The sequence below is a fragment of the Daphnia magna genome, linkage group LG8 (assembly GCF_020631705.1).
Source record: "Daphnia magna isolate NIES linkage group LG8, ASM2063170v1.1, whole genome shotgun sequence".
NCBI classification, from domain to species: domain Eukaryota; kingdom Metazoa; phylum Arthropoda; class Branchiopoda; order Diplostraca; family Daphniidae; genus Daphnia; species Daphnia magna.
Window position 1 is genome coordinate 3175676 of NC_059189.1, and position 14082 is coordinate 3189757.

The following is a 14082-nucleotide window of genomic DNA, read 5'->3' on the forward strand; positions in this document are numbered from 1 at the left end:
GAATGAAAGGGAAAATAATAAATGGGAGAAGAAGGGGAGAGAAAAAGTCGTCCAAGATGGCCGTGAACGAGACTCTTCTCGGCAGTACAATGACGAATTTCACTCTTCCCAGTCCAAAAAGACACCGAAAATATGAAGAAACGGGAACGATTCACGATGAGGTGATTATCCATTACAGTGTTGTTTACCTCGCTCAAAGAATGACATTCGGAAAAAGAAGCCCGAGCAATGTCATTTTGCTTCACTTTCCACCGGGATGTTTGGCTTTATTCTTTTTAACGACTGTCAAAAATTCGTTTACGAAGTGGTTCAATTAAAAACTACGGTTCCCAGAAGATTGTCTACTCTAATGAAGAAGCGAAAAATGGGTTCAAATTGCAAGTGGTGAAGTTTTTTAGAATCACTTAGCTCCGAATGAATTGTTTTGATTCAGTGACAGCTCACAAACAGACATTTTTTTGTCATATCAATTGAGGCACATCTTCGAGCAATAACATCAATATGTTTAGGGGACAATGCCTTTTATCAATCTTTAAATTTTTATGTTTGGGTTGTAACTGTGACATTTTACTCATAACATTTTTCTCTTTATAGTTACGGAACATTCAGAGTGTTATTCGCCTAACCAAAGAGAATATTGATGCACTCAATGCACAGTTTGCTGGATTCCAGCACCCGCCATTGATGTACATAGCTGTGAGTATTAAAAAAATATATAAATAAAAATAAATTACGCCTTTTTCTTTGAATATGATTCCAGTTAAACATGTTCCACAGGAATGCTTTTTGTGCTTGAACTGAACAATAGCTATCTGTTAAAAATTTAATGTACCAATATGAAAATGTATTTGTATTGAGCAAATAAGATTCAGAGGCAAAAGCATTCTTGAAAGCTCATGTCTGCCATGGAATAGCCATGCATCATTGTCAAATCAAAAGTCCCAATACTATTCACTCATTCAATTTCCATCGCAAGGAGACCCTTATAAATTCATTGTTGTTTTCTACAGGAATATAATGAGCTGACAAGCAAGTTGCACGAATTTAAAGCCAGGGAGCAAGAACTCATCGAAAGGGTAAGCGCAGTTACTGCGTCTAATGGGCGACAGAGCCCTGGTGGTCACCGTATAGAAGACTGTTCCGATGCCGACCTGCCGCCACACCTGAAAACTGGATTTGTTTCGGATAGCGGTGGAGGAGGGCATCGGCACGGTCAACAACATCATTCTCATCATCATCAAGCGCCTGCCCAGCCTTTAGTCGCAATCCCGCCACCCCCTCGATCACCGCTAAAGTCAGTCGTACGCGCCTACCTGCCCAACGAGCAGCGGACCATCGTACAAGTCAAACCAGGACAAACTGTGCGTGAAGCGCTTTCCAAAGCCATGAAACTGCGCAAACTGGACCCTTCTATATGTGCCGTCTATCGTTGTACACAGCCAGAGGTAGCAAAAAAACAATTCACAGAGAGTATTCAAATGAAAAGAAAATATAAGTTTTTCCCTTTCGTTCAACAGTCAAAAGTACAGTGGGATGCAGACATAGCATCAGTCGAAGGTGGAGAAATTCGCGTCAAATTAGAGAGTTTCTCAGCCACAACCAGCATATCTCATAACTTTGTAAGTCGTCCGTTGTAGAGACCTGACCAGACATTTTCTTTTTAACCTTTGTTTTTTTGTTCCTCCTAACTTTCTTTATAGGTTCGTAAAACATTTTTTTCCTTGGCTTATTGCGAGTCCTGCCGCCGTCTGCTCTTTCAAGGCTTCTATTGTCGGACATGCGGATATCGTTTTCATCAACGCTGCGCTGCCGCCGTCCCACCCTTGTGCAATCCGGCACACGTGGCCGAAAACACACTTCTACAGATGTGAGTAATCGTACTTAAGCAAGGAAGCGGATCGGCAACAAGAAAGTTTCGAATTTGTTCTACTACGCAACGCATCAAGTAATAGCAGAGCAAGATCGACAAGTTTACTGCAAATTAATAAATAGAAGACCTTGACCGTGTTCTTGGGGTCAAAGAACTTGGGTGAAGGGCTTCTAAGTATCGTCAGAGATAATTGTAAATTCATGGAATTCAATCAACCTAATGTCGCTGTAAAATTTTCGACTCCCAACTCGGCTGCCCGTTTACTTGTCTATATTCAATCCTTATTTTATTTCGCCCAACAATTTTACCGACTGTGATTCCGCTTTGTTACGAATTACAGGTTAATATCGTGTCCAGAAGGTCCTGAAATCTTCTCAGGGGGCCTTCCTTATCCGACTTCATTCCAGCCAATACAGATCCCTCGACGCCACCCACCACCCTTAGCACAGCGAGAACGCTCCACATCGGCTCCCAACGTTTGTTACAACATGGTCGGCAATCAGAGTGGCGTGGACTCCACTTTAGAGGACTGGACGTACCGCATCAAAATGCAAAACATGGCCGCAACAGGTAAGCTTCCCTTCCACCCATTTTGTTGTTGTTGCATGAAATCGATTAGACGTTGGCTTTGTAAGATGAAATGGCTGTCAAATACCATGTCTAAAAATCCCTAACTTTTCAATGACACATTTTTTAAGTTTTTATTATTCAAATTAAGTGCACGATTTTCTTTTTTTTTTCCCGCAATGTGTTGATTTTTTTTTCTTTTCTTTCTGTTTGCCTGTTGCAAAATTTTATGTTGAACCAAAACAAACCTAAACCCCACACCAAACCTGCTGTGTATGGGAAAATCCTGCGGGTACACAAAAATCCATGGAAACCCAACCCTAAAACCCTCAAACAAACAAAACAAAATTCCACGCAACAGAACCCGGCCTGATCAATTTAACACGTTTTATACAAAACGGCGGAAGCCGGAGCAACAGCAACAAAGGCTTGAATGGCATCCGGGAAGAGCAGCATGAGAACCAGCCCCCCGAGCCTCAGCAGCAACATCAACAGGCGCATGTTGGCGGGAGGTGGGCTCTCCCGTTCTCCAACCTGGCTATCGGACTGACGTTGCCAACCTGTGCGTAACCCAAACCCCAATCATTTTTTTTTCTTTTTCGTTTAAAAATCCTATCTTATTTTAAATTTTTCTTGCTACAATTTCTGTCCCTTTTGATCAATTCACTCGTCGATTTACAAATCAAATCAACCCTCAAGTCATCATAAAATTACTAAACAAAATAGAACAAAGCAAATTTCGCTCTCGGTAAGACGAGAAACAAAACCTGAATGGCTTTGCTGTTGATTTGGGATCGACAAAGGGGAACGCGTTCAATTTTGCTTGCTTAATATTTTACCATTGCTTCAACATTCCCGCACTTGTTCAGTATTCGCTTTACATTTTTCCGTTCAACATTCGTTTTTACGTTTTGTTTTCCTTGTTTTCTACCGCCAATTTGACGCAATTCACTGCCACGTTTTTGCATGCTTCGCGCGTTTTGTTAAACCACCACCAGCCAATGGCAGCTACTTACACCGAGGTAAATTTCCTAGGGAAACAAGTCGCAATCTCGAAAACAAAAATTTAAAGAATTTTTACTGAATTTACAAATCTAGTCACGTTGAATTAACTGTCGTTTAATAATCTTTCGCCTGCAATAAAACAGTAACCAACTTCATGGGAGGTGGCGGTGGCAACGGAGGAGTCCCACCCACTCTGAGTGGTCTGGGCGGTGCTTCCAGCCCAGGTAGCAGTCCGACAAAACCATCGCATAGTCACAGTGCTCAGGCTAGCCCAACAAACACACTGAGGCCATGGAGGCCACGAGCGAGAAGCGCAGACGAAAGTAGCAAAAAGGTACGAGTTGCGATCAAGACGACAAAATGCGAACGAATCAAAGATAATTTTTAAACGATTAAAATCTCCAGGTACGAGCGTCGCGCGAATCGATCGAGGACTGGGAAATTCCAGCGGACGAAATCCTCATTGGCCCACGCATCGGATCAGGTTCTTTCGGGACAGTGTATCGCGGTCACTGGCACGGCCCAGTCGCTGTCAAAACCCTCAATGTCAAGGATCCTACCCCTGCTCAGTTACAGGCATTCAAAAACGAAGTGGCCGTTTTACGGAAAACTAGGCAAGCGTTCAAAATCACTACATAACGATAAGTGGCCTGTTAATTTGTATGTCCCCACACGTTTAGACATGTCAACATTTTACTCTTCATGGGATGTGTGAGTAAGCCGCAGCTTGCCATCGTGACGCAGTGGTGTGAGGGCTCATCCCTTTACAAGCATCTACACGTTCTTGAGACGAAGTTTGAACTTTTAACACTCATCGAGACGGCACGTCAAACGGCCCAGGGCATGGAGTAAGTTACGATTTTCAGATGGAAACAACAAAACAAAAACACGTAAACACGTTTTTTTTTTTCGCTTGTAAATTTCTAGTTATCTTCACGCCAAAAATATTATTCACCGTGATCTTAAGAGCAACAACATTTTCTTGCACGACGACCTGACTGTCAAAATTGGTGATTTCGGACTTGCAACGGTCAAAACGCGCTGGTCGGGATCTCATCAGTTCCAACAACCTTCCGGTACATTGCCCCTTCCAACCCCCAAAATTTAAAAAAAAAAAAAAAATTATAATAATAATCTCAATTGGCCTGTCTTTAGGATCAATACTTTGGATGGCACCTGAAGTGATACGCATGAAGGACGAAAACCCTTACAGTTTCCAATCAGATGTGTACGCTTTCGGAGTCGTCCTTTATGAGCTATTCAGTGGCCAACTACCCTATTCACACATCAGTAACAAGGATCAGGTATTCAAGTGGCAAAATTTTAATCTTAAAAAAATCAATTTTCAAAAAATGGTTGATCATCGCAGATACTGTTTATGGTGGGAAGAGGATTCCTTCGCCCAGATTTAAGTCATGTCCGATCGGATACCCCGAAAGCCCTTCGCCGGCTGTTGGAATCGTCAATTAAGTTCACGCAAGAAGAACGACCGCTCTTTCGTCAGATACTCGTCTCTCTCGAAAGCCTATCACGATCCTTACCCAAAATTCATCGCTCCGCATCGGAACCTACGCTGAGTGGAAGTCATTTTCAATCGGAGGATATTTACTTCGCCTATCGCCCTGCCCAAGACTCCTATGAACGCCCAATTCGGTGCATTTCCTCTCTTCAACACGGGAGGTGTCATTTAAACATTGAGGAGAGGAAACAACAACAACAAAAAAAAAAAATGAGGGAAATCGAAATTTTAACAGAAAAAAAATTGCTTTTGAAATTTTGCCATTGCGGCGCCGCCCCTGCCCTCCCTTGATAATTTTTCTAAACGCAAGTTCAAAATATTGTTTCAATTTTTAAGCTTTAAATGAAAAAAAAAAAAAAATAAGCCAACAGACAGACAATAGTTGACGATCCTTTTTTTTTGTTTTTTTAAATCATTTTTATTTACTTGTAGAGGAGTTGGTCACGTTACCTTCATGCAACTCCCGACCTAGCATAGGGATGTATTGTACACAATATTATTGGCACCATTGGTTGTGTTGTGTAGACAACAATTTGACTGTCCCCTCGTAAACCAGATATCTATTGTACCTTCTGTCGTCCGTTCGCCCTCCCGTTTCCCAATCGACAACAAAGTCTTGAAATTTTCTCGCACACGTTTCATGACTACCTTTTTTTTTCTGTGTTCGTCCGCTCGGCGCTGTTTGTTATCCCAATTACTATTCCCTCCACCCGATATGCTCCTTTTTTTTCTCTTCAAGTTTTTGGGTTTCGTGCATGTGAATGTTCCATGTTTTTGTTTCTTTCCCCCCTCTTCACCTTAAATATAAACTTTTCAAGTCTAGATGACCACGTGTGGTCTTCCCTCGATACGGGGGGTGGGAAAAAACTGAAAAACAAAAGAAAAAAAATACCACAAAACAAAATTGTATCCCTCCATATTGACATTACGTATAGGTAAAGTTAAAAAAAAAATAATAATAAATAAAAAATGGTGATTCAAGAAAAAAGAAAAGGTACCAACGGAGAAACAAAAGTAAAACAAACATTGAAATAACTGTCCTAGCTGTGGTTTTCCTGTCCACGTATGTAATGCTTTCATCTTCTCTGCTGTACATAAACCTCCCGACCGTTGCGATAAACCATTCAAATAAACATGAAATGCCTCAAATCGAACTCAGCCTTCTGTCCTACTTATTCCCTCCCTGAAAAGAAATACCCTACGTGACCCGAAGATGAGCCACAGTTTTGAAAAGAATCAAATGTTTTATCTTCCACACCAACCGGAAGAAGATATAGAGATGCAAATGATTGAAAAGATCGTCAAAACACCCATAGAAAAGATATCAATAGTTTCAAAGTCCAAAAGATATCACAAATAAAACTGGGAGAGGTTCCTTCACATCAACTCGGGGTCGATGATTCAAAGCCCTCGCAACTACCAAAGTCCAGAATGAAAAGAAAGATTTTCCTACCTTGGCCAAGTGGTTCTTCCTGAAAGGTAACGCTGCAGCGCCGTGCAATCTCGTGGAAATGTTGAAAACGTGGCTCATGGTGGACATTTGATCCACAGCCACCTTGGATCCAGAATAGTTACAGCATGGTGAACAAAGCAGACCTATCCAATCATAAGATCACATAATATTGAATAAATTGTGAGAAATGACAATGAGATGATACAAATGGTGCAGATCAATACTTTGCCACTATACTGGTTAAGAATAGAAAGTAAAATTTTACCTGATGCACAAACTGCATGGGCCCAAACAAATAATCTCACTTATTTTCATGTGGTAGGCCAAGCCACAGAGATGGAGAGCACTGCTGAAAGTTAATGTGTTCAAATGTTCCCTACGAGCCACGCTCGAGGTTTCTTGCACGTGTTTCTCATCTCAAACTGAATATCACTCTTCCTTCGAGAATTTTGCCATGCATAGCAAGAAGGCAAGGTCACAAAAAAATAAAAGTTTTTGGGCAAGGGCACGTGGTTTAATGAAAATTTTCACTATTCTCAGAGAGTTTTTAGAAGTACGTGAAGCTTCTCCAACGCGCGAACCCAGACTGTTCGTCATCTCTCATTTGAATATGATCAACAACGTGCACTTTGGGCGCCTAAACTAAAAACGACTGTGCTGCTGCTGCAGGCCCAAGGTTATGTTACCCATACTCCCGGTTTTCGTTGCTGCTCTGCCAGTTTTATTAAATATGATACAACTTTTAAAGCGGGAAAACAGAAAAACAAAAGTACATCGTTTCCGTTTAACCGCGTTGCAATTTTTTCAGAGACATTATTTTGAAGCTTTAACAAAAACTTAAAACAAAAATAAACAAGAACAAATTTGTAACTTGGTTTTCAACGTCAAATATAACTGTGGAGCAAAACATTAATAAAAAAAGTTATTTTGTTCATACTAGAAAAATTTCGAACTCTTGTATGATGATTTAAATTCACAATTCAAAAAAATTTATCTCTCAAAGAAGATGGATTCGTCGATTTCGAAGTGAATGCTGTATTAGGGAGAAGTTAAGTTTTTGACATTACTTATAATTACATTTCGAAATCTTTACTAATTTAAATTTTTTAACTGTTTTCAGAGTTTTCAGATACGCTAATGGACACCAGTCGGTCCAGTATCTCCTACACTACGTAGGATACGAAGTGCCAGAATGGACCGACTGGTCAAATTCAAATTGTAGTAACTGTAGAAGTTTGATTAACAGATACTTAAAGTAAATTTAGTTTATTTATTGGTTATTTTTGTTTTTTAATTATAATTAATATATTGTTAATAGATTATTATTAACATCTTTGAACTGGTAGACCACAATTTCTGGTGTGTCACCAGAGTCATGGAAACCAGAGTGATCACACCAGAGTCATGGGTTTCATGACTCTGGTGTCACCTACATGCCCTTTGATAAATGAATGTAAGCTTTCTGATAGCTTTCATCTTACATTGCAATTTAAATGAAGTTGAAAATAATGAGAATTTTTTTTTTTTTTTTTTTTGCTTTTGGTTTAAAGTTACAAAAAGGGGAACTAACGATATAACTCCACAACAAATAATTGTCGTTGCCATGAGATTTATTTGGTCTGACAAGTCACACGAATGAAGTTGCTAATGGCGACTAATACTTTTTGAACATAATTGTTGACATTGTCCATCCGACTATACTGTTGATTTCAGTTCTTCGGGAAACATACTTCACTCAGGAACATCAAAGTTGAAACAGAAATGCCTAGTAAAAACAGGATAAACACGCCCCCTAGGTTGGAAAATGCCTAGAGGATGTTTCTTCTCCGAGTTAGAATGATCAAAGATCTCGATTCCATGACTGCATTGGTTTGTTTGGTTGACATAAACTTTAATCCAATGATCGATGAGTTCCAACTGCTTGATCTCCATGATCCTGCAATTGATGACATGACAATTTCAATCTTTACATAGTATAATCTTAAAAAGAATAGAGTTAGCTACTCTGGCAATGCAATTAAAAATAGAATTCGATAAAACTACAATTCAAAACAGATTTTCAGGGAAGATCCGTAACCGATGTTTCTTTTGTAAATAATTGAAATACCCTAAATTAATAAGATGAGTGTATGCATCCTTTTGGCAGTGCCAAAACTGTTGGGGCAGTAACGTTAGATCGCATCGTCTGGTTTGTCTGTAGTTTAACTCAATTAGCATTTCCAATTGTAACCGTCCCTGTACAGATTTGTCTGTTGATTGGATTTTTGTTAATTGTAGAAGTTATTACACACTGCATACCGTTATGAGTGCAAGTCGACCAAACACTTTATTCAACAATTTGGTTTGATCGTAATATTGACCACTAAAGCTATTTCCAGGATTTTTTCGTAAGCTGTCTCCTAGAAGTTTGAATGGGCCGTAACCTAATTGCTGCAATAGAAAATAGTTTCGTTGGTTGCTGCTGATTACTTGATATAAAATAGAAATTTAATATGGAAATCGATTTCCTCACCAATAAAGTTGTTTCAAAGATGGAGTTTTTGAGAGTGGTCACTTGAAGTACTTTACTGTTTGCCAATTCCTCAACTGAGTTGACCAGAAGATACGATCTAGGAATTGTCAAATAGGAGATGATGCAACAGGAATAAGCGTAGACTAGGGCAGCTGACATCAGACACCAAGAAGAAATTGCGATTTTATTCGAGTGTGGAACTCTGGTCGCAGTATTTTTGGCTGCGTACGGTACACAAAGTTTTCGGTAGTATACACGCAGAATTTAGATATTAATAAAAATAGATTAATGGAACACATAAATATTACCCTTGGCCGCAAAATAAAGCAAAAGCTTAAAAAAACGTTTTGATCGAATGGCAATTCGAAGCGAAGACTAGCTCGAGAGTCAAGATCTATCATAACGCCATTTCCAGTAAAGATTCATCGTCATCCAGCTAGCTTCGGCAACGCTAACAAGAGAGACTATTGCCATCAATCAAACATAAGCAGGAGAGAGTTTCGTAAGACTTATTGAAAACTGAAAAATGTACGAGTCATCCATTCAAATGAATGTTTAAAATAAAACACTAGAAATACGTACGTCGTAATGAAAAGGCTTGAAAATTGCAAGCCAATTGTTTTGGTCCAAAGTAGGAGCGGGAATGATGGATGGCAGCTGGTTCATCTAAATAGTTTATGCTGAAATCTATCACTTTAGCTCGCGCTTCCAACGGGACAATCGGTCCCGCCACGAAATCCACATCCTGCAGATTGTCATCGATAAACGGTCACTTACTCCGACGATTAAACCTCAACCATTTGGGAAATATCGGAGATGAACAAACAGTATATACCCTGTTGATGGCCATCCGAATCATCCCGTTCCAAGTATTGTTAATTGCAGCTTCAACAGTTCCATCAGCTGATTCCACAAGAGTAAATAACCTATTAGAGATACAGGCAAGTTTGCAATAAAATTATTTGTTTATTTCTTACGTAATATTAAATCGTTTTGATAGCCAAAGGACCATCTGGTAAACGAAGCCACCCGCCTACAGATTAACGCAGAAAGTTTTACAACGTTTTACAATGTTTTTCAAAAAAGAAAAAATGGTCCAACCTTTGATATTTGTCCCTTCATATCATGCTCAATATGCATGTAAGGTCTTATCTGAAAAATAATAATAATAATAGAAGGTTATTAATAAAGTCATCTTGAATGATAAATAACCACTTCTTACGTCCAACGAAGCGATCCTTAAATGCTGTCCATTTAAAGCAGTTACTTCCTTCCTAAAGAGCGAATACTTTTGCATTCCGACAACTATAGGCTTTGAAAAAACTGTAAAAAACAGTTGTCAACCAAGACCAGAGCAACCGGGAATGATGTAGAACACTGCATTGCAGCAAGCTTGGGCAGCAATTCGATGCAATTATGCAACCAACCTGCGTCCTACCTTCAATAAAACTTGAGAAAATGTTCAGATTTAGTGTGCTTTAATATATGGGCAACAAACCAACAACCCGTCTGTTTTTCCAAAGAAAAAATAACCCCAGAAGACTGGTTGTTTTTACTGGCAACCTATCTGTGTGCTTCTCGTGACAAGCGTCAGCCCTTCATCACGAGTCATCTTTCGATGGGGTACAATGAAATTTGGATACTGATAATTCTACAAGAAAATTGACGGCTAGAAAAATGACAAGAGATTGAAAGCCTGTGTGGCTTGCTGCAACCGCACCTGCAATATTTTCATTAAATTATTTGTGATATACAGCGGTATGTCTAAACAATCGACTAGAAGTCACGTTCTCAAATTAATTTGCCAGGGTGTGGGGTGACCAGAATAGCGTAAAAGTCAAAAGCAAACTGAATTGACATGCGAGTTGTAACCACATAGTTCTCGTCTTATGACTATATGAATAATTACAGCTATTCTACACAAACAAAAGTTTCGTTATCTAGTCTACGGTATCCGAAAACTATTTCCTAAAATCTAACGGCATGATATGTTTCATGTTTAGGGATGAGAAATCATCCGACAAATGGAGGCTATCAATATTTCAACGAGAAAAGAGAGTAGAGCGGTTAAAATGCCCACAGAAAGAAGAACGAACGCTCCAATCAAATTGGTCAGTGAAAGCGGCTTTTTCTTTTCTTTGGACATGGCCATTTTTCTGTTATTTGCATCACAGTGATTTGCGAAGGAGCCGGGAGAATGATTCTTCCAATAATCAATCAACCCCACGTCGTACATTGCGATGATACTTCGTTTATATCAGGAAATTTCCAATAAGGGAGATCAACATTATTACGGTTACCATTGTGAATAAGATGAATTAGTCTGTACATACCCTTTATCGATCACGTTGGTATAAAGAGATGTTTTTGGGAGAGCGAAGCAGAATCTAGTCCTTAAAATTTCTTCTCGCATGATGCTTAAGCAACATTGCTTCATATTTTTTGCGTTCCAATCTAATTTTAACAAGGTTTCCGCTTGGGCCTTGCTCTGAAAAGACATAACAAAAGAGGTTATACGCTTAAATAGAAACAAACAATATTTCCTTCGTCACCATCATGATTCCGAATCGTCCGAGCAGAGCTTTTTGCAACAACAGCTCCAAATTGTAATACTCGCCAGATAAACTGTTTTCGGGGTGTTGGCGAAGCTGATTTCCCAACGTTTTTAATGGCCCTGTCGTGCTTTGCTAATTCAGTAAAAAGCAAAAGAAATCAATTTTAGATAAACAAAACTGTTGGATGAAAAAAGCTCTGAGCTTACCAATAAAGTAGATTCGAAAATCGAATTCTTAATGGCAACTACTTGAAGTCTCGTGGATTCGGCCAGTTCTTCAACCGTTTCAACAATCGGTCGCATCTTGGGTATAGTCAAATACGAGATGAGGACACCTGTGTACAGGTAGACGAGCACGACGCAAGCCAAACACCATACCGACAAAACAATGGGACTCGAGTTGGGAGAGTGAGTCGACATATCTTTGGCTATTCCATATTCATAAAAGAAAACCATGTCAGATATGGAACTATTGCAAAACCTAAATTTTAAGACTTACGTTGAAGGCAGATAATTGCAAAGATTGCATACAAATGTTCGGTTAAAGACATTTCTTTGAATCCACGACGACGACGCTTATCGGAGATCCTGTTTAAACTTTGACGAATCGGGCCAAACTCGGATGTAAGCCAAGCGGCGACAGCAACACAAAGCATCGAAAATATGATTAAAAGCCACACCTGTAAAACAAAATAAAGATTATGTTCAACCTAAAATATCAATGTGGCAAAACACATTAGGAGAAATAACCTACATAAGTATTGTATGGTTTCGCAATCCCCGACAAGGAGTTGAGGTCAGCTTCTGGCGCTGGGATAAGGCAGCACATTGGTTCTTCGGAGAACGTCGTTGTAAAGTCGAGCACTCGAGCGCGATCAAGCGAAGGCACAACCGGAGCTGCAATCAATTCTACTTGCTATTTAACGGTGGGGAGGAAAAAGCAGGTTTTCAATTCAGAAAATGTTTCACAAATCATAGCAAGTCTACTAGCAAATGTGATTTACCTTGTTGATGGCCATACCAATCATGCCGTTCCAGCTGCCATTCACCAATGCTCCAAACGTTCCATCACGCGGTAAAACCAGGGAAAATCTATTTAACCAACCAAAAAATGTTGTTATTGTTAAATAAACGCTAAAGCAATAACAGCGAACGTGAAAGTTACGTGAAATTGTAGCGTATGGAAAGCCAGACGATGATTTGGTAAACGATACCATCCGCTCGGCTTTGGTTTCCACTTCGATCAATAAACATGTAAGGTCTCACCTGTATGTACAATTGAAGACAGTTAATCACCGAGTTTACAGAAATATTCATATTCACCTTACGTCTAGTGACGCTATTCGAAAGTGTTGGCCATTCAAGATGCTACTGCTATCACTGGATCGAGTATCATTAGGAAAGCATGCGATGACGATTATGGCCGCAATCAACGAATGCTTGCCAAAATGCGATACAGAAGACGCCATTATCTTCTTAAAAGACGACGAACGACTGTGTCCCAACATGCCGACGAGTGTTTTTTTATAGTAAAGTTTTCCCTTGCCATAAAATGAACTAGGACTACATTGTTGGGATAACAAAACATATGGTCGCTCTGCAAGATTGACATCAACCAAGCCACGTTGATGAAAGTATACCATATTGGTTTCATTGCTCCCTGCCAAATTTACATTATTCATACTATAGGTGAAATACGGTCAGAATCTTTAACATCAACGTCGACAAAACATTTGTGAAAGGAGATCGCCCAGGCAAATGGAACAAAACAATGACAAGACACTTTTCAAACTAAGGCATGCCGAAATTAGATATCTTGCAAAGAATAGTCTAAATTCGGGAAATGTCATAGTTTAAATAGGCATCGTGGTTAACTTTCAAGCACGATTTTCGTCATTTCTTAAATTCCGCCATTTTGAGTAGCGTGAAACGAACCTATCTATGAATTCAATAAGCCTGAATTGAAACGCGGGAAAAAAATATTCAAAGACAAAAATGAATTAGACTTCAACCAAGGTGAAAAGAATGAAACTGTATGGAGGAAATATGAAGAAATAATAAATAAACGGACTTTTTTATTTTTACTTCATTCACCACGAAGAGGTTTTGACCTTCACAGGGTACTGGTATGAAGCGAGAGTTACTCGTCGCCATCTTAACCGTCAGTAGAATGACGTACATTTTTTTTACCTGTCCAGTGTCTCGTACAAACCGTGGAAGTCAAATAACTAAAATATCGTCGAACCGATATCAATGTTTGACAATGATTTGACGTCTACATTGGTAAATCGATTTGGAGACGGAATAGCTAACGAAGACGTCCGAAAGGCAATGTGAAGCAAGTACGATCGGTTCGTTTCTAACATTTTGAATACACGATTCATCGACGATTGATCAGTTTGATTTGTCCGATTTCTTTGTGTATGCGATTCGACAGGAATGTTTGACAGTCATCCCTATGCAGAATGTTACGACTACCAACGTTTTCTAGGAGGAAATCTCTACAAAAATATCTTCTCTTCCAAAACATGCCAAGATGCAAGACACACATGTCGTGGCTGCAAGAGATCGACGGTGGCCTGAGTACCATCTTTTCTTTTTT

General features: G+C 39.5%; 2 protein-coding genes and 1 pseudogene across 5 annotated transcripts in view; 1 reads left to right on the forward strand and 2 right to left on the reverse strand.

Moving 5' to 3' along the window:
• LOC116928832 (zwei Ig domain protein zig-8) overlaps nt 1-7045 on the reverse strand; it is a 44456-nt gene extending 37411 nt beyond the window's left edge. For 3 of the 4 annotated variants that reach the window (XR_006650774.1, XR_006650773.1, XM_032935957.2), the window contains exons 1-2: nt 6680-7040; nt 6415-6557 (exon numbers count right to left, since the gene is read on the reverse strand). The gene's annotated coding sequence lies outside the window, so the exon portion shown is untranslated. Of the gene's footprint in view, nt 1-6414; nt 6558-6679 lie in introns of all 4 variants that reach the window. The other variant, XM_045178353.1, reaches the window with a different exon arrangement.
• Nucleotides 6-6115, forward strand: LOC116928830 (serine/threonine-protein kinase B-raf). Its single transcript, XM_032935942.2, is given in 15 exon segments — nt 6-161; nt 595-696; nt 1011-1445; nt 1518-1619; nt 1701-1867; nt 2211-2440; nt 2799-2999; nt 3436-3459; nt 3586-3776; nt 3848-4056; nt 4123-4290; nt 4370-4518; nt 4598-4746; nt 4812-5060; nt 5062-6115. Coding segments are annotated over 15 exon segments (2553 nt in total). The 5' UTR covers nt 6-56; the 3' UTR covers nt 5134-6115.
• Nucleotides 7046-8009: 964 nt separating the features above from the next.
• Nucleotides 8010-13958, reverse strand: LOC116928864 (annotated as a pseudogene).
• Nucleotides 13959-14082: the final 124 nt, after the last annotated feature.